This window comes from Myotis nattereri, assembly GCF_964212035.1.
Source record: "Myotis nattereri genome assembly, chromosome: 6".
Lineage (NCBI taxonomy): Eukaryota > Metazoa > Chordata > Mammalia > Chiroptera > Vespertilionidae > Myotis > Myotis nattereri.
The window spans coordinates 18,673,296-18,693,212 of NC_138081.1; the positions used below are offsets into that span (position 1 = coordinate 18,673,296).

Sequence of the window (19,917 nt, forward strand, 5' to 3'; positions counted from 1 at the left end):
ATCTTGAGGGATTTTGAATGATGGGACATTCTACCAGAGAGGATTTGAACTTATTTTTTTACCAAGTGCCATTGGGTGCTATCAATAGACCATTTCACCTCTTCAGTTTGGAGTTCCTGGACCATATAGGTAGTATAAATTCAAACTCCCAACCTCAATAAGGGCAAGGCAGTTATATTTCTCTGGGAAAGTTTTTGCTCACCTAGAGATAAGGCTAAGTTCTTAACTCTGGCAGGTGAATTTTGCTTTTCTAGTCTATTTTTTAAATGAGCATGTCACTTTTTGAGGGTCCTGGCATTGTGCTGGTGGGCTAGGGGTGCCTTAGTTATTGCATAGGGAGAAAGACCGGTTCTTCCATGGCCTTCAGAGCCTTAAAAGCCATGGTTCTGGGTTTCTTATATTGGCAGATGCCTTTGAGGAAGCCCAGCTTTAGCTAAAACATTATCTCTAGGTTTTTCCTCTATGTTTGGTACTTGGTTATCTCTCTTCCTTTCTTGCATTCTCAGCTGTGCATCTAAGAGAATTTGTGGTACTTTAATGTTGATTCATAGCTTGGAGAGAGGGCCTGTCAGAATGTCTAGTCAGCTATGTTGAGGAAGTGGAAGACCTGTGAAGGTACCTTAATACTGTCTTCAATGGCTCCCTTAAAAAAACAAACTCTCAAGATTTTGCCACAAGCCAAATAAAGCAAAAGTGAAGGTAATAATGGCTTTTGGAATTCAATCTGTTATATTCTGTCTCTGAAGCAATCCCATGTCTACTTTAAGAGTAAACTTTTAGACTTTCCCTGTAAAAAATACTATGTCCTAACAACTCAGCAGTAGGCATCTTACCAGCAGGAAAGGTCAGGGTGTCCACTTGGAAAGCGACTTTGTAGTCTTCATCCTCCTCCACGCAGCACCTGAAGTGATGGGACCCTGTGCATGGGATTGAGGCTTCCAAAGGATCAACCATGATGTTCGACTCTTGAGGCAGCGGGTGAACAGTGACATCTTTGGTGGTGACACTGTATGAATTCCTGTATCTAAATATGCATTGATAGGTTCCTGGATGGAAGGAAGCAAGAATGAGATGAAATTAAGTCATCACTCCCAAAAGGTGTTCGCTGAGATTAAGAAGAGGCTTAGTTGCCCTGACAAGACTTCCTGGACAGTGGGTAAGAACATGCTTGATAGACTCCCCTCCTGAGTGCTCTACGTCTGTATTTGAAAGACTAACCAAGGGCCACCTAAATATTCACTTACTTTCAAATAAAATTAAGTGGCTTATCCAAAGTCATACACGCTGTTAGGGGGAATCGGGTTTCAAAATAGGTTCCCGTTACCTACTCCAAGGCTCTTTCATTAACCAGGGAATGAATGGGAAATTTGGTGTGTGCTGGAGTGGCAAATTCTTTGATGAGAATTGTCACCTAGGTGAAACACTGTGATGCCCTCTCTTTCCATCTCTGAGTAGGCTCCTCAATTTCCAGGACCCCATGGCACCACCAAGAGAGAGAGGGAAAGAGAGAGAGAGAGAGAGAGAGAGAGAGAGAGAGAGAGAGAGAGAGATTTCTTGGGAGTGCTCAGCCTCTGTACTCTGGAATGAGATGTCTGATGTCTCACTCTTATCTAGAAAAGTCTAAAAGTAAGATGCTGGCTGACCTTGCTGAAGTGAAAGGGGAGGCAGCAGCAGGAGTAGCCTGCCTGCCCAGTTTTTGGTGTGGCAGAGTGGACTGTGGACAGTACTTGGGTTGTGTTTCTTGAAAGGACCTTTTCCCACTGAGTATTAGGGCTCATCAGAGGCTGAGCCACCATTTGAGCACCTATCATGGGGACAGTACAGGAGATAAGAAGAGTACCTACAATTTAGTAAGACCCTTTATTTTATTTTATTTTTTATTTTACATTTCTTCTCTTTGTTCCAAGTCTAGAGAAGCCAGAAAAGCAACTAGCTGGTGGGAAATCAGGCAGAACAAAAAACAAGAAGAAACTCCTTTCAATTCTGTTGGGAGGGAAGGGAAATTTAAATTCCATTAAAATGAAAGTGTAGTTGAGTTAGGTAAGACTAGGTTTTTTTAGCACTTGAGTATGAGAATGTTTAATAAATGCCTGTAACTGGGAAAGCTATGGCTCCTCCTAAGCTATTGTCCAGTAGAAGGAAAGAGCAACTTGGACAGAACTAGGTGTGAGTTCACCATAGGAGAAAAATACTCTCATTTCCTGATATTTTACTACAGCCAAACAATAACCAATTATTTCTACAATGTTGCCTGGTCTTCATAGGAAAAAATGAAGAAGACCAGGGACTCACAGAATCCGGGCTGATTAATCTTACAGTTAATGAAAGACGTCAGAGTGAAGTGGTTCAGAATTAGCCACTAGCCAGAGTTTCACCCTGGCACTTCCATTTACGAGATGCATAATCTTGGGCAACTTACTTAACCTCACTGAGCCTCAGCTTTTCCATCTGCAAAATGGGGATAATAATAGCATTATCCTCTCAGTTTACTGTTTTAAATGAATTAACACACTTTAACACTTAGGACAGTGTCTATCACATAGTAAGGGCTCAATAAATGTCAGCTGTTATTACAGTAGCTCAATCAATTCTCTTTTCCCCCCAAAGATTTGCATATCTTCCCAACATGAATACTGTACAGAGAAATACAGGAAATAAAAATGTTCCTTCCTTTGGATCCAGGCCTAATAAACCTTTTACCTAGATTTTTGATGCTGCAATTGGGTGAAACACTACCATGAGTTTGATAAAAGTACCTTTAATAAAAATCCTCTTAACTTCATGGCAAGAGCACGGGCTCTAGAATGAGAGAGACAAGTTCCAGTCTTAGCTTTACAACTTAAGGTATAGGGGCTTCGGTGTATTTATTATCCTTTCTGAGCCTCAGTTTCTACATCTGTCAAATGGGTATAATGACATCCTCCCCAGAAGGGCTGTTGCATGAACTGTGGATGGGAACTACTGCTGCATGTTTTCCAGGGCTCCGGGCAGCAGAGCAGTATTTTCACTCACCGTTCCACTCCCTTGTCGAGCTCCTCACCGTCAGCACTGACTCCGCTTTATCAGCATACCTCCTGGTGGTGTAAAACCTTTGGTGTATTTTAATTCCAGCAGAAGTTTTCCAATACACCTCATCATAGTTACTCACATCACTGATGCACTTTATAGAAAAGTTTTGTCCCTCAGAAACAGAAATTGGGTCCGGGGTTATTGTTAAGTTGGCTGAAAGAATGCAAACAAAACAGACAAAAGAAAACCGACAACAAGCACAATGTTTAGTCTTTCTGGTGCCATCAACACAGGAGTGAAATTTAAGATAGAGACAGGAAGCGGGGACCGTCCTGCCTACTGTGTCACCGCGGGATTGGTACCTTGCTGCTCCTGGGCTTTATTTGTTTCTAGGCTGATCCTGGTGGTGCTCTGAACTGTACTCATTTCCATCACATGCCTCAGGAGCTCCTTCACTTCCCCTTTGTGGCTGGATTTATCTCCTGATGGTCAGCAGGGCGAAAGGTTGCAAACTTAGGGGTGTTGACTTCACCCAAGATCCCCTCCAACCTCTTCCGCGACACCGCAAGGGACACCAAGTGTCTCAGCGACACCACATTGTATTTTAATTTCTTTCTTTCTATATTTCTTCTCCATAAAAATGCGAGCCCCGCAAGCACAGGACTCTCTCTTCTGTGTCTTTGCATCCCCAGCACTTAATCCCTAGATCTAGCACTGAGTCTCTGTCCAAGCAAGAGTGATTTCTGAAGCTACATTTTAAGTAGCTTAAGGGATCACTGGACTGTCTCGGGCGAACGGGGCCATATAGGCACCCTGACCATAACTCTCTGCATTTACTCCTCTTTCTGAGAATTTCCTCCTAGGTTCATGAGGATTTATTCACCGAGAATGTTAACAAGGCCTTTACAAATATAAAAACTTGTATGAATGCCCCACTAGTTTTGCCTCTGGCTCTTAGAGCATATCTTTTACAGGGTTGACATTTCAAAATGCCATTCATTTCTGTCTTTTTTAGGTGAAAAATTCGTGCCTGGAGTTCACTGAGGCTGCCTGCTCTTCCAGTCAGTGTATAATCTCCTCAGTCACCATCAGAAAAATCAGGGGTCTCCATAGTGCCCTTTAGAAGTTGGGATTCAAGTGTTCAGATACAGCCCCAAAGTCACAAAGTGTGATTAAAGCGTCCCTGGCGGTGCCCTACTGGCTGCAGTGACCTCGGGATAGTTTTCCGAGGTGGAGTGGCTTCTGCAAGAGAGAAAAGGCAAAGGCTCCTGGACCTGTGAATCCCATTCTCTTGATTCTCAGATGAGGTCCAAATACCAGTCCAGTGGTTTTCATCGGAGGCTAAACATGCCCCTAAGACAACCAAAGCTCACCTAAGGACACAGGACCCAGCGTGGAACCGTGCCATGTACAACTGTGCTCACTACAGACAACGGCACATTGCTCAGAAGACCCATGAACTACAGCAATAATGTTTTCAGATAAACCTAATCTTGCTCTTTATAAAAATGCCAGGTCACAATAACAGGAAATGTGAGCAAGAGTAACAAATCCATTGATATATAAGTCCTTCCTCCAACTTGTTCATGATTTAGCTACATAGTTTGTTTTCTAAGATGGGTGGCAAAACAACTTTGACTGCCCTCTTTTTGCAGAGAGGGCTGAAGTTATGATGCTTTATGATATGAGGAGAAGAACTTCTATTTTTAAGGGGCCTAAATAAGCTGAATTAATTGAAATATTAAAAAGTACTTGTTACAACTGTAAAATAACCTCAAAGTGCCAGGTTGTTAAGCTTTCTGAAGCATGCGTCCTAGATTAGGTGACAGGGGAGGGAAGGGCAGTGGGGAATGAGCCAGGTTAAGGGAAGGAGAATTCAAGGGAGGGAGAATGAAACTATGGAAGGGAAAGGGGGGAACTGGGGGCATCAGCCTCTTTGAAAACTCAAGGTTAAATAGGACTAATCTAAGTGTAAAACTACTTCCTGGCCCACTTTCTGCACCGGCACAAGGCAGGCTGTAGCCTCTCTGCAGCCAGCTGCCCAGCCTACCCTTCCCCGTACTGAAGATTTCGTGTGAATTGAAATGACACAGAGGGAAATCCTCTCCTGTTGCCCATTCTGTGACTCACCCCAACCACCCTCCCACCACCAGGGAAGGCCCTGCTTTATGGCTCAGGGATATTCCCAGTTGATTGGCAGCCCTGGGTTTGAGGTAAAAATGCTAGTAAGAGTCCTTACCCACAGATGTGAATGTCACTTCTATGTTCTTACTGCCTCGGGCTCCATGGAAGCTGATGAACTCACACGTGTAGGTGACTGTCCTTCCGGCCGACCCGCTGGGACACTGACTCCCGTCAGCCTTGAGGGTGTACCTGCTGCAGCTGGAATCTGATTCTGCTTCAGAGTTTCCTGCAATGACACAGGCAGTTCTTTTGCTGTCACAGGGAGGCCGAGTCAGTGGAAAAGAGTTATTAATTAAGTTAGGTTTCTTCTCTCTGAATGGAGAGGTGACAGGAATATGTAGTGGTTAGGCCTGCAGACTTGGGAACCAGGTCGCCTGGCTACAGATCCCAAACTCAAGCAATCACTGGCAGGGCATTGCTGAGAAAGTCACTACACTGCTCTGTGCCTCAGGTTCTCCAAATGTAAAATAAGGAGAAATAATAATAACCACAGCCCAGGATTGTAGTTAGGTGCAATGAGTTAACATAAAAAACAATTGATCTCACTCATTTGTGGAATATAATGAACAACATAAACTGATGAACAAAAATAGAACCAGAGACATAGAAGCATCAAACAGACTGTCCAACCTATGAGGGAAGATGGAGGGCGGGGGTCGGGGTGGGGGGAGGAGAGGGGGTAAGAGATCAACCAAAGGACTTGTATGCATGCATATGAGTATAATCAATGGAGACAGACAGTAGTGGGGTGAGGGCATGTGCTGGGGGGTGGGAGTAGACAAGGGACAAGGAGAGGCCAATGGAGGAAGAAGGAGACTCATGTAATACTTTAAACAATAAAGAATTTAAATTAAAACAAAAATAAACACTTAGACTGGTGCCTGGCTGGGGCCTGCCCCGTTAGTGGCGGTTGTTAGAATGTGAAAAAGAAAGAAAGAAAACCATGGTCTTTGAACATGATTTCCACTGGAAAGAAAAAATCAGGTTACTTAGGTTGTTATTATTATTATTGAAAGGAGGAAGAAACAAGCCTGGAACAGTTGATATTCATCTCATTTGAGAAACGTTTTCATAGTTTTTTCCATCTTATTAGTCTATATGCTTTCTTGGAAGCTTTAGCTTCATGCTTTCTCAGCTTAGCAGCTGTGTCCCCTTCAAAATAGATCCTCTTCAATACCTTGCTTGTCATTCCCAGAAGCCATGCCCTCCAAGGCCTCTTTGCTTCTTGCCCATGGCTCTGTAACCCTCCGGTGAATGTTTTCTACTCCACTCTTTCCCTCTTCTAATAGCGCCTACTATCAAGAACTCCTAAAGCATCCTTCAAACACTGCCAACCTTCCAAAAATTAAAGAAAAAGAATCAACCTTCTGATTAGCTCCAGCATAAATGCATCTTTTTCAGCCCTAGCTGGATAATCAGTGATGTTTGAAATACTTTGATTGATGTGTAACCAGCTTTTCTCCCCCGTCTCCCAAACGGTTCAAAACATGAAATTGATTTTCATCTTCACCCACTTGACTAAATTACCTCCTAGCTCATAGGCACAAGTGTCCCTACTTATCTCTATAGCTCACTCCTCCACTTCTTTTTTGCAAATCCATGTCTTCCAATTCCCCCAGGCCCTATGCCATCCTTTAACTCTCCTCTCCCTTATGTCTTTAATCTTTCCTTGGACTCTTTCATGCTAACCACCAGGTCTTGTCTTCCCTTTCTAAAATAACTTTCCTAATCTGGAAGCTTCTCTAGCCATCACTGCGTTTTCATCCTCTCTTCATACCACAAGGCTTCTGCATTTGCCATCTTTAGTATTCAACTCCGACTTTTTATCAAACCGCTGTGATTTATCTCCTTTCCCTTATTCTCCACTGAAAGTGCTCCTATAAGGCCCCCTGTGATTTCCTCTTTCCCAGGCTCAGTGGCTTCTTCTCATGCTACCCATTCTGCTGACCACCTTCTCTGTGACGTGGCTACTCAATTCCACAGTCTCTCCTGCTTCTCTTCTCTCTTCATCCCTCCTTCTGGGTCTCCTTCCCAGGCTCCTTGCCTTTGTTCCCTTCGTAAATATTGGTGTTCCCAAGGATATTGGCCTTGCCCAAGCACTCTGATATTGACCCTTTCTTATTGTTATCTCTACTGTTTCACTGAGGAATGTCATCCACACCATGGCTCCTATTATATCCTGTATTTGGATGACTCTCTACTCTAGCTCTAAGAGAAACACTCTCTCCCTGGCCGGTGTGGCTCAGTTGGTTGGGTGTCTTCCTGTGCACTGAAGAGTTGCTAGTCTGATTCCAAGTCAGGGTACATATCAGATTGCTGGCTTGATCCCCAGTAGGGGGTGTGCAGGAGGCAGCCAATTGGTGTTCTGCTCTCACATTGATGTTTTTCTCTCTCTCCCTCCCCCTTCCTCTCTCTCTAAACAATCAATTTAAAAATATTTTAAAAGAGAAAAACACTTGTGTTGGAAACTCTAGAAGTGAATTCCCAAGTGTCCATTTGATATTTGCGGCATCTCCAATTCAACGTGTCCAACTGGAACTCATCTTTCTCCTCCCGAGACAAAGCCTGTATATCATCTCATGTGTCTTTTCTTTGCCAATGGCAGCTCTCAAAATTAAAAATCTTAAGGTTATTTTTAATTACTTGCATTTCCCTCACATTCCACTTCCAACCAGTTGTAAAAATGTTTAGGTTGTACTTCTAAATCATCTCATAACTGTCTTATCCACTCCAACTCATGGTCACTAACCTGGGCCCCATTATCCTGCTAATTGCATGCTGTTGTAAGTGGGTCTCTATTTTTGGTTATTTGGTCCTTCAATCTATTGGCTATACTACCTCAAAATTTATTTTTAGTTTTTAAATTTTATTTTTTCTAAAGTTCAGCCCCTATCATTGGACTTCTCTCCTTTTACCTTTAAATCTTACCATTGCTTTCAAAACAAACTAAAATCTCTTTAGTGTGGTATATGTATTTATTCACATATGCTTTCAACTGCCTCTGCACTCTTTATCTGATTCTACATCACTTTCTTAAAAACTAGGTCAAGTCCTTCAACATGCCTATAGCTTCACACCCTATGTGTTCACACCTGTAATATTGTCCTTCCCTCACCCTGTTGACTCTTACTCATCCTTCAAGCCCAGCTTTCTCACCAAGCTAATGTGCAAGAAAATGAGCTACAAACAATGGGGCATATAAAGACATGTACAGAAATAATTATAATATCTAGTAGATAGGTTTCATAAGAGAGAAGTAATTACAGTATGAAGATTAAAGGAGGGAAGTTTTATTTGGAAGATTTCAGAGGAGAGGGAAGATTTGTTCTAGGCCTTGAAAGACATAGATGGAAATGGTGGCTGTGGTGTTCTGGTGTGCAGTGAGGGTGTGTGGGGGTGTGTATGAATCAGTACTCCTTGGAGAACGTGGTGTTCTGTGAACCTGTTTTAGGAGTTGGGGCTGGGTTGGGGGTAATAAGCCATGTGGACTCTAGCCCCTCCCCCGCCCCCCCAACCCTTTCTCTAACTCAAGCAGCTCCATTCTGGTCTGCCTTATGCATTAGACATTTGGTCTCAATCAGGGGTGATTTTGCCTTTTGGGGGGGACACTTGACCATATTAGGGGACATTTTTTGGCTGTCACAACTAGGGGTGCTCCTGGCATCTAGTGAGTAGAGACAGGGATTCTGATAAACACCCTGCAATGTACACGACAGCTACCCTCAGCTGAGAATGATTTGGCCCAAAATATCACTAGTGCTGAGGTGGGGAGACCCCGAGTTAGACAAACACACAGATTTTACGTCAAGAAAAAATTCTACAGTTAAATCAGAAATTACAGGTGGAAGCCAAAGCACAGAAGCAGCAGCGTGCTGGTCTTGCTCAGGAAAAAACAGTAGTTCTGTGAGGCTGAACCCTACAGTGTGGAGATAAGGCTCCAGAGAGATGGCAAATTCAGAAAACAAAGGTGGGAACTCTGAACTGGCAGCATTCCCATTGTATTTCACACAACACCATGGGGCTGTGCACCTCGGGGTCCTGCCCGGAGGGTACTGAGTGCAGCTGATAAGCTGGTACTGTGCTTTCTGGAGAAGAGATGGTATGCAATTACACATTTGCTGCTCAAGATTAGATCATATCCGATGAAAATTTCCCACCAACCACGCTGAGGAAAAGTGAGGGGCTGGTTTTTAAAGCTATCATCATGATCAGAAAATAGTTATTAGGGCAGACTCAGTGCATTCAGGTGTATTTTAAATATTTTACATTGACCATCTCAGTGTTTCTCCTCTCTTGTAAAGTAGGTACCATTATCACTATTTAATGGACGAAGGCCTGGGAGTCCACAAGGTGCCCCACCTTGCCCTGCATCAGGACAAGGGCACGTGGCTGAGTTGGGATCACGGCTTCCCGAGACTAGACACTGTCCTACTGAAAAGCACAGGGTGTAGGCTTATTATTCCAGGACTGAAGACTTGGCACAAGTTCTTTCTTCTTCTTTTTTTAAAATCCAATTTGGTGGGCATTCCTTCAAATAGAGGAATCATTATTTAAAATCGGATTTTTTTGTGGCATCGCTAGGAACAGAGAGCGACATGGAGGAGAAAGAGAAAGAGCTGTGGGTGAGGAGGGAGCCCTTTGCCACTGTCATGGAGACTTGTCCTCCTGCATAAATGAGGGATTAGACTAAGTTCGTGGCTCCTGCTCCCCTTCGCCCAATAAAATCTCCAGTGACATTTAAGAACTTATGCCACTGCCTGGAGCCCAAACCCAATTCCAATTTAGTTGCTCTAGAGTGAAGCCCTGACACCCGGTCTTCTTAAAAACCAAAACCAAAAGGGTGACCCTTTCTTGCCACCAGGATGGAGAATGCTTCAATACTTCCAGTTGCTTCTCTACTTTGGTCTCACCTCAGTCCCTGAGGCAGGCGGACTCCTAGTGGCACTTTATAAAGTGTAGCTGAATGGATAAGAAAACAAGACCCATGTATATTCTGTCCAGGGAGACCCACCTCAGGACAAAAGATACACATTGACTAAAACTAAAGGGATGGAAAAAGATATTTCATGCTAATGGAAAGGAAATAAAAGTTCTGGTAGCAATACTTATATCTCACAAAATAGACTTTAAAACAAAGGCTATAGTAAGAGGCAATGAAGGACAATACATAATGACAAAGAGGGCAATCCAACAAGAGGATATAAGCCTTGTAGATATTTATGCACCCAACATAGAGGACCTAAATATGTAAAGCAAACCTTGATGGACAAAAAGGGAGAGATTGATAGTAATACAGTCATAGTAGGGGGTTTTAACACTCCAGTGACATCAGTGGCTAGATCTTCCAGACAAAAGACCAACCAGAAAATGGTGGCCTTCAATGACTCACTAGATCAGATGAATTTAATTGATATCTGCAGAGATTCTATCCCAAAGCAGCAGAACATACATTCTTTTCAAGTGCACATGGAACATTTTCTAGGATACTAGTAGAGCACATGTTAGGACACAAAAGAAGTCTCAATAAATATAAGAAATTGAAATTATATCAAGCATCTTCTCTGACCATAATGGTATGAACCTAGAAATAAATCATAAGAAATAAAACCTGAAAAATACACACGAACATGGAGGTGACATAAAGTGACACGAACAGCACAAGACGGATTTCTATTCAAGAAGGGAAAAAGAGTGGTGTCACTTCTTTATCTCTTCCTCATGCTATTTGGCTGCAAAACTAACATTTCAGACAGCGCACAAGCATGCACAATAACATAAGCTTAAAAGCGTAAGTGGGGCAATTGGGAAGAGGAGACAAAGAAGGGAACGGTGGAATCTGAGGCTGTCCCTCCCTCATCAGTCACTCGGTGCTCCCTGCCGTCACACCTCTGTCAGCCAGCCAAGAAGGGGCTGACACCCTCTAGTAAAGATTCAATTGCTTTATGAGTAATCTGCACGAGACGAGCCAGGAAATAGGGTAGGCAGGGCCAGGAAGAAGTTTATGAACTCATTTGGGAACCGTCCTAGCTTGTGGGCAAAAGGGAATTCGACTTCATTATGTTTTACCATCATGCCCCCTGAGAAGAGCTATGGTGACCCTCTCAATTCTGTTGCTCTTCAATTCCCCCAACTTGTTAATACATTCCTGCACAGTCAAAGCTAGTGTTGGATATAGAAAAATGAGAAGCCACACTAATAATAATAACAACTATTTTTACCTCTGCTATTACTACTCCTAGTAGCAGCATTAATACTACAGTAGTCCCTCTTTATCCGAAGTTTGCTTTCTGCTAGTTCAGTTACCCACAGTCAACCACGGCCTGAAAATATTAAGAAATATTTTGAAAAATTCCAGAAATAAACAAATCATAAATTTTTATTGCACGTCATTCTCAGTAGCACGATGAAACCTTATGCACGCTGTATGTAACAGTACAATTAGATATTTAGAGAGAGATCATATTTACATAATCTTTATTACCATATATTATCATTGTTCTATTATTAGTTATTATTGCTAATCTCTTACTGTGCCTAATTTATAAATCGAACTTTATCATAAGTATGTATGTCTAGAAAAAAAAACAGCATATCTAGGGTTTGGTACTCTCCACAGTTTCAGGCATACATGGGAGGTCTTAGAACATATACCCGTGGATAAGGGGGGCAACTGTATTACTTCTGATACCATTATTATTAATATCATAGTTGGTGTCTGTTGATTTGAAAAACTGCAGAAATCCCTCCCTATTCAACAGACCCTCTCCCCTTAAAGCTAGAAATCCTACCTTTGCTGATCACTTCTTTCTGTCTTATTTCTTGCCAGAGTGTTTTGAAAATAACACTATGTGTTTCTGAGACGAGGTAACACGTTCAGTTCCACATGTTTGGGGTGAATTAGTCAGCTAGATTGTTTCTTACTGGCCTGGAAAAACGGTTTCTGAATCACCTGTAGAACTTGGAGCAAAATTGCTGCAGAGAAGGGGCAGTCAGGGTGGGGGAGGAAGGGCAGGGTGCCCAGAGCAGAGGCTAAACTCATCAGAGAACTGATTTCTGCAGCTCCCCAGGCGGCCAGCCCTGTGACAGGAAACCCATTGTTCTGAGGCCGCTGAGCCCGCACTGGGCATGGGGACTATCTGAAGAAGTGGTGGCCATGGAGAGGTCTCTGAGCATCTGCACCGCAGACTTCCTGGCTCGTCTGCCAGAGGGCGATGCTTTTCACCTCTCACCCTGGAGAGCTTATGCGCTTTCCCAGGAACTTTGCAAAGTCTTTCTCCCAGCTGGCGGTTCCTTCAGGATGCCCACACCTCCTCTTCCTTCACAATCAAGGAAGTGACTACGCGGACCAGTGTCAACATTCCAGCACTTACCAGATGCCTTTCCCATTCTTCTGGGGGCTTTAAAGTCCAATACAAACAGCAGCTGAGATGGGCTTTACAAAAGAGGCGTGCTCAGGAAGAGGTGCGTGCCAATCGATCATTATTTTGTATTTCATAATTTAATATGGTCGGATAGCAAAGGCTTTGTAAAATAAAGTCTCCACCATCACGGATGTATTTCAAGGGGGGAAGCCACACTTCACTGGAATGATTTTTTTAGGGTAAGTATGGACACTTAATACTGTCATTTCTGAAGGGGAGGGTTGGGTATTGTTCTATGAGGGCTTTAGGCGGAAAGCAGGCTCTGCCTCTGTGCACACTGCCGGGTCAGTGCGCCCCAGCCCTGGCCCACCAGGCATGGGAAGAGAGTTTGGCCCAGACAAACACCGGTCTTGTGACACGCGGCTTGAAGTGAGTCCCAATCCTTTGCCTTTTCCTATTGTGACAACTGTGACTAAGTCATTTAATTTGGATCCCAATTTCGTTTTGAAAACTGGATGGAAAAAACCCTCCAGCTTCCAACTTGTGGTCAAGTTTAAAATGTGATTAAAAGTAATAACATGTTTGTTTGTTTTTTAAAAAAAATGGTTTATCACAAACTGCTATGGCAAACAGAGTTAGTACTGCTCTTTTAATTTATTAGGAGTAGGATTGTCATTCACCATGTAAACTGGGGGGTGGGGGACTTCAGTTAGATCTCAGATCTGAAATGAAAGCAAACGGTTCAGAAATGGACATGAGACAATTGAGAGGTAAATAGGCCTACACAGGGCGATAAAAAACAAACAAACAAAACAAAACAAACAAACCAGAGACACATCATTAGATAACGTAGAAGAAACTGTGGATAAGAAGGCAGAGAAGTGAGAAGAGACATGGAAGGAGAATTTCCAAGTCAGACTCCAAAGCAAAGGTGCTGACCTCACCCCTCGCTCTTTGCTGAAATTGGAAAGGCTAGGAAGGTGGGGACAAGCTTTTCCGTAGGCAGCAGCCTTCATGGACCTAAGTCATCATGTCACTCCCTCTTGGATCTTCTCTGCCAGGATCTTGACGACCCAAGCATGACACATATGCACATATGTTTTTGGAGTTTTGTTCTTGAATGGCTAAGCGAGGGGTGGCATCAAGCCTAGTACTTTTCACAGTCTGAAGTCTAGAAAGAAACGCCCATCGGACATTTCCTCTCCCACCCACGGCATCTCCCATATTTCCTTGGCCACGAAAGGGCATCCGACATTCTTACCTGGAATGGTGATCTCCCCCTCCTGCGTCCATTCCACTTTGCTCCAGTTCACATTGATCTCACTGCAGCAGTTCAGGGACACGGGACTGTTGTCACACGTCACCTTCATGTCTTCACTTGCAAAAATCCGGATGGGGGTCACATTAATCTTTTTTCTGGACTCATATTCAAAAATATCCATGGTTAGTTTGCAAATATATTCACCTGCACGGAATACACGGAAGCATTCGTTACTATGAGTTGATTGCTATTGATACTTAGAAGAAGGACAGCCTCGGGGCATGTGTCATGACAGTGCTTCGAGAAACATCCTTTTCAGACTTGGTCTATCAGCCCTAAAGGAACGTTCAGGAAGTGCGAAGGCCAATGAAGGCACTTCTGATGGCACAAGGCCATCTCACTCTTGTTTCTTACTGGTAAGTAAGACGTGTGAGGGTGACAGAGGTGGGAAGGAGACACTGGAAAACCTTGGAGAACTGGAAGACTGGGTAACTCTGGCCTTCTACTGAGCTCCGTGGCAAAATCAGAATCCACAAAGATGTGATAGCACCAGGTGTCTGCCACCCAACATCATTCACAGAAAAAGGTCCCCCTGTTAGCCTCTGGACTCTTGGGGCTTATTAAATTCTAGGATGTCAGGTGTAAGACTTGTGCTCTGAGGGTGCTGGGGAGAGGGGCAAGGAGGGGCAGGTAGAAAGGATTGCAAAGGAGGACAAGGAAATTTTGAGGGGAGGTGATGGAAATGTCTACTCTCCCAATTAGGACGATAGTTTCAGAGCTACACATAGATCAAAACTTACTAAATTGTTCACTTTAAATATGCACAGTTATTATATGTCCATTCTACCTCAACAGAGCTGTTTTAAAATTTAAAAAAATTAAGAGCATAAGTCTGGTTTTTTGTGTCAGGTTCCAAACTCCTAAATTTCAGTAAATGTGGAAAACTGTACTTGTCTCCCAAGACTAATTTGCTTGGCTTGATATGCCATGGGATTGATTTTCAATTTGGAAGAGTCGAGCTTGGTGACTCCTTTTTGAAGATGAAACGCTCTCTACACGTTCTTAAGTCTGTTCTCTCAGAGCCCTTCATCCCTTCTCCCCCCACCCGAGTGAGTTACTGGGCAGACACCCACCCGCGTCCCCCAGGGTGATGTTGAACACGGTGAGGCGTGACACGGAGGTCAGGTTGTTGAGCACGGTGGTGTACACCCAGAACCGGCTGCCGTTCTGGATGTTGGCGTGCCTCCCCACGTGGTGCCAGGACACGTTGGAGGACAGAACGTCATTTTCGCACACCAGAGTTACCGTATCCCCTTCAAAGATGATTTCTGGTGTGACAAAGAACCTGGTTTCATCTGGAAACCCAAAGAAAACAATTAGTAGGGTTCCAAAGCAAATAAAGGCAACTACTACTACTCACCAGACGCCACTCCACAGGGTTCTCAGGAAGTCGCCACAGCATCTCATCTGTGGTGCTCCCTAGATGGAGGCAACACGTCCTCCTCCCTCCATCCCTGGGCAGCTGTTCTCTGCGGCCCAAGGAGTGAGAGCCCGCCAGTTTTGCACGACTAGGGACACGGCTTCCAGTGTGGGGTCTTTGCACACTTAAGAGTCCCCAGTGGCAGTAATGGGGATCCCAAGTATATTTTTAATATTTCAAATAGTCTGGCAGAAAATTGCAAGCTACTTTGGGAGGTGACTTAGGGGAACAGTAGCTATTGTTATTGTTTTCACAGTAAAACTCTGGAGAGCCATTGCATGATGTAATCCCCTGGATAAAAACACACAATTTGTTATTTCTGTATGTCCTTCTAAGGTGGCCCTGTTTTTACACAACAGGCGGTTCTACCTCTAAGTTGTGTCTTGTGCATGTCTCTCCTGTGGTCCATGAGGGGAGGGGCTGGAGGAGCTGGGTCAGGAGCCTCTATGAGCCTCTAGTGTATGGGCTTCCTGCTCAGACCAGACTTCTCCACACTGTAAACAGGGAACTCAAACACCTTAAGATTCATTCCAGGTGGTCTGATGTTCTGATCAAAATATCAAGGTATCTAAATATTTCTTACCATTTATTTTAGGTTCCTCTTTAGGTTTAAGATTTTTAAAAAGCACATTCAACCATTAGGGATCAAGGCCACCTATGAATAGTTAGCACAGTGAACTGGCTTTGAAGTCACACACACTTGTGTTACTTACTATAGTTCTGGAGCAAATTATTTGCTCTCTCTAAGCCTCCATTTCCTCACCTGTAAAATGAAGATAGTAATATTTGCCTCAGGGAATATATACAGATGAAATATGTGGAACACACAGGGCTTACCATAGAAAAGTTACAATAATAGCGCCCTCTTTTCGTTACTATCGTTGCTAATAACTATGACTAGTAAAACCGCCAGGATCATATGGTTGTATAGAACTGATCATAAATTTATTGGCAGTGATTAAAGAAAGGGATGTCTAGTTAAGGGACCCTGCTGATTAATCGAGGATCACCAGTGGGTTAACATATGACAAAACCAATGGAACTGTTCTAAAGATTGCCATCAGCTTTTTGTGTTTCATAAAGACAGATTTAAAAATGGGTTCCTGCCCTAACCGGTTTGGCTCAGTGGATAGAGTGTCGGCCTGCGGACTCAAGGGTCCCAGGTTCGATTCTGGTCAAGGGCATATACCTTGGTTGTGGGCACATACCCAGTAGGGAGTGTGCAGGAGGCAGCTGATCGATGTTTCTAACTCTCTATCCCTCTCCCTTCCTCTCTGTAAAAAAATCAATAAAATATATTTTTTTTAAAAAATGGATTCCTGATACCAACTCATTCACTCAGCATTTTTCTTTCTTGTTCTCTTCCTCTCCCCTGTCCCTCAGATACAATTTTGTAAAAGCACGCAGTCACTTGAATTTTTTGATATTTGTATTCAGGGTAAACACCACCAATACTATGGAGAGCAGGGCGGTGTCTGCGCACCCCATAAGTTCATGTTTCGTGGTCTAAGGCTGAGTACATCACAGACTCACATTCTGGTCTGTGAAGGAGGACAGAGATGGATGTAGATCCTCTGCAGAGAGGGGAGTCGAGTACCATTCCCAATGACTTCATTGCTCTTTGGAATAATAAGCCATGGATACTAAAGCACCTTTAGTTCTGGACTGACAGCCACTGATCAGTAAGTCTGCTGCATTTTGTTCATTTAAATGTCTGACTATCCTCAGCGCAACTGAAATTTTGGGGGAAAAATAATAATACTTGAAGAACACCTACGCAAAAAACTACTCCTCTCCTATTCCCTCAGAACAATAAATAAACATAACTTTTCAGGGGTGATATTAGGGGTGAAGATGTGGCATTGCTAAAATTGCTTCTGTGTGAGTCCACCCTTTTAGGCCACTTATCCCCCCCCCCTTTTTTTTTTTTTTCAACTTTCTGGGTTTCATTAGTTTGTTCTGAAATTTTCCCTTATTTATCTTGAATTTTTATTTTGCTATTTTATCTTGCATCTGTTGCAGCACTTTCTTACCATTGCGTATATCTCTTTCAATATTTTATTTTTTAAAAAGATCCGCTGTTAAAAATACCAGCAGAGCCGAAACCGGTTTGGCTCAGTGGATAGAGCGTCGGCCTGTGGACTGAAGGGTCCCAGGTTCGATTCCGGTCAAGGGCATGTGCCTGGGTTGCGGGCATATCTCCGGTGGAGGATGTGCAGGAGGCGGCTGATTGATGTTTCTCTCTCATCGATGTTTCTAACTCTCTATCTCTCTCCCTTCCTCTCTGGAAAAAATCAATAAAATATATTTAAAAAAAAATACCAGCAGAGACTGTAAAGAGAAAGAGCACAAACCTGCTGTGAGGACAGCCTAACTGCTGAGTAGGGCGCCCTGCCTCACAGTTGTGCCCTTGGCCCTCTTTGCACTGTCCTCCCCCACGGTGGACCACACTGCGCCAAAGAGGAACTACCTTTACTTGGGAACCATGGGCCTGTGTTATCCAGGACATCTACCAGCCAAACTCCGGGCCGCCAAATCTCTACCCAGCCAGTTCCCCTTGCTACTCCTTGGGCAACAATATAGGTCCACACCTCCTAACACAACAGAGCCCAGCACTGTAGCCCATTTGTAGAATGTAGGAGAACATCTAAAATCCCAAGACTTTCACCACTGTTAAATGTGATCCAAAGCAGGGGTTCTCAAACTTTCCTGGGCATCAAGTCGCCTGGAGGGCTTGTTGAAACAGATTGGCCCCACTTGGTCTGGGGTGGCCCCAGGAATTTGCATTTCTAACAAGTTCCCCTGCAGTGCTGATGCTGCTAGCCTGGGGCCACACTTTGAGAACCACTGCTCTAAAATAACAGCGGCCCCCTATTTAATACCAGGGCACTTCATGAATATCCCAGCCTGCACCACCATGTTGGTTGTATTTTTTGGATATCTTGGGCCTGTTACAGTAATTTTTAAAACCCATAATGGCTCTGTGGCCCCCTTGCAAAATCTCTCCCCTGGCAACCTCTCCCCTAACTACAGTGAATTAGCCTTGTTGAGAGGCTCTGCACCAGCCTAAGGCAGGGAGATGGCACATAGACCTCTATGCTGGGGACCGGAGAGTCTCCTCACAGGGGACATCACAATGTAATTTCGTAGATTTCAGCATAACAGTAAACACCCTTGTCATATCTAAATGGAATCATTGCACAGGGGAAAAAAAATGTAGCAACATCTACTTACTACTAGTCACTGCTTGGAAGGAAGTGAAGTCCATTTTGTAGGTCTGATTGAGGTTCTGTGTGACCAGCTCATTCGCTCTGTGCATTACTCCAGGGGATGGTGTTGTAGTTCTGATTTCATATGCCACAACCACACTTCCGGGCCTGGACGGAGACCACGCAGTTCAGTAAAGCAGTGACTGACCTGGAAGAGTCTAGAGCAGCGGTTCTCAACCTGTGGGTCGCGACCCCTTTGGCGGTCGAACGACCCTTTCACAGGGGTCGCCTAAGACCATCCTGCATATCAGATATTTACATGACGATTCATAACAGTAGCAACATTACAGTTATGAAGTAGCAACGAAAATAATTTTATGGTTGGGTCACAACATGAGGAACTGTATTTAAAGGGCCAGAAGGTTGAGAACCACTGGTCTAGATCCTTATGGTTTATTTGTATGAGAAAACAAAACTGCAGGAAGGGTTCACTGATCTCAATGTGTTTTCGAACTCTAATGGAAAGCCTGAGGCAGGGCGTGGACACTCCACTGTATGCAGACAGGTAACATAAATAACAAAATAGCCAGACAGGGGTGAGTGAACGAATCACATAAACTGGCCATAGAGTGGCAGCCACATGCAGAGAGTTGTCATACAGCCATGCTGGCCCAGGGTTACCAGGGAAGCTTAATGTAAGTGAAGCAAAAATCCTCACTGTCTCACATTCTTAAAATTTAACATTGGCAACCAACTGTTTGAAAAACTGTGTAAACCCTCTCAGGTCGGCCAGAGTGCACAACCCTAGGGGGCACCACCCACATTGCAGCAGCCTGCACCTGTGGTCCTGGCTGGCCAACTTTTCTTGAATAAATGCATCATTGTGTGACATTATTTCACTTTTGTATTTCTGAACTCCCTAAACTACAAACTTACCCCATATCTTTGTAAAATTCTTGTGTGCATAGAATGAACACGAGTCCTTTTTCACCTTCCTTCTAAGTAGCTGCCTCTGTAAGGAGTGAGCTACAATTCTTAGTATTTCGGCCACTTTCAGCCCCAGCATTCTGCCCCTGTTGAGTGTCCCAGATGACACCCTTCTAACGGGCTTTTCCTCCTTCACTGATGTGTTGGTCTGTGCCATTAGATAGAAATGACCCCATTACAGCATTCTTACCTGAACCCGGTTACAGTCACCAATTTGAAGCCAGGTAAAATACTGTAACCTTTCCGGAACTGAAAAATAAAGCAGACAGTGTCATGTAGCAAGGCCCAATGACAGAGATGTCAAAGATTAGAAACAGAATAAAAAGCACATATTCCTGTTCAACCTGAGAGAAATCTCCTCCTGTGTATGTTGTTAGCTCTGGCATCAACTGATCTCTGAAGAAGTCATTCCTATTATCTACCTCT

At 43.8% G+C, this 19,917-nt stretch overlaps 1 protein-coding gene across 1 annotated transcript in view; it reads right to left on the reverse strand.

Moving 5' to 3' along the window:
• ADGRF5 (adhesion G protein-coupled receptor F5) overlaps positions 1-19,917 on the reverse strand; it is a 73,520-nt gene that overhangs the window by 12,960 nt on the left and 40,643 nt on the right. Inside the window, exons 7-14 of the mRNA XM_081094709.1 lie at positions 19,682-19,740; positions 18,530-18,672; positions 14,949-15,170; positions 13,816-14,019; positions 5,249-5,419; positions 3,372-3,491; positions 3,013-3,222; positions 834-1,046 (exon numbers count right to left, since the gene is read on the reverse strand). Coding sequence (XP_080950835.1) covers positions 834-1,046; positions 3,013-3,222; positions 3,372-3,491; positions 5,249-5,419; positions 13,816-14,019; positions 14,949-15,170; positions 18,530-18,672; positions 19,682-19,740 — 1,342 coding nt within the window. The remainder of the gene's footprint in view (positions 1-833; positions 1,047-3,012; positions 3,223-3,371; positions 3,492-5,248; positions 5,420-13,815; positions 14,020-14,948; positions 15,171-18,529; positions 18,673-19,681; positions 19,741-19,917) is intronic.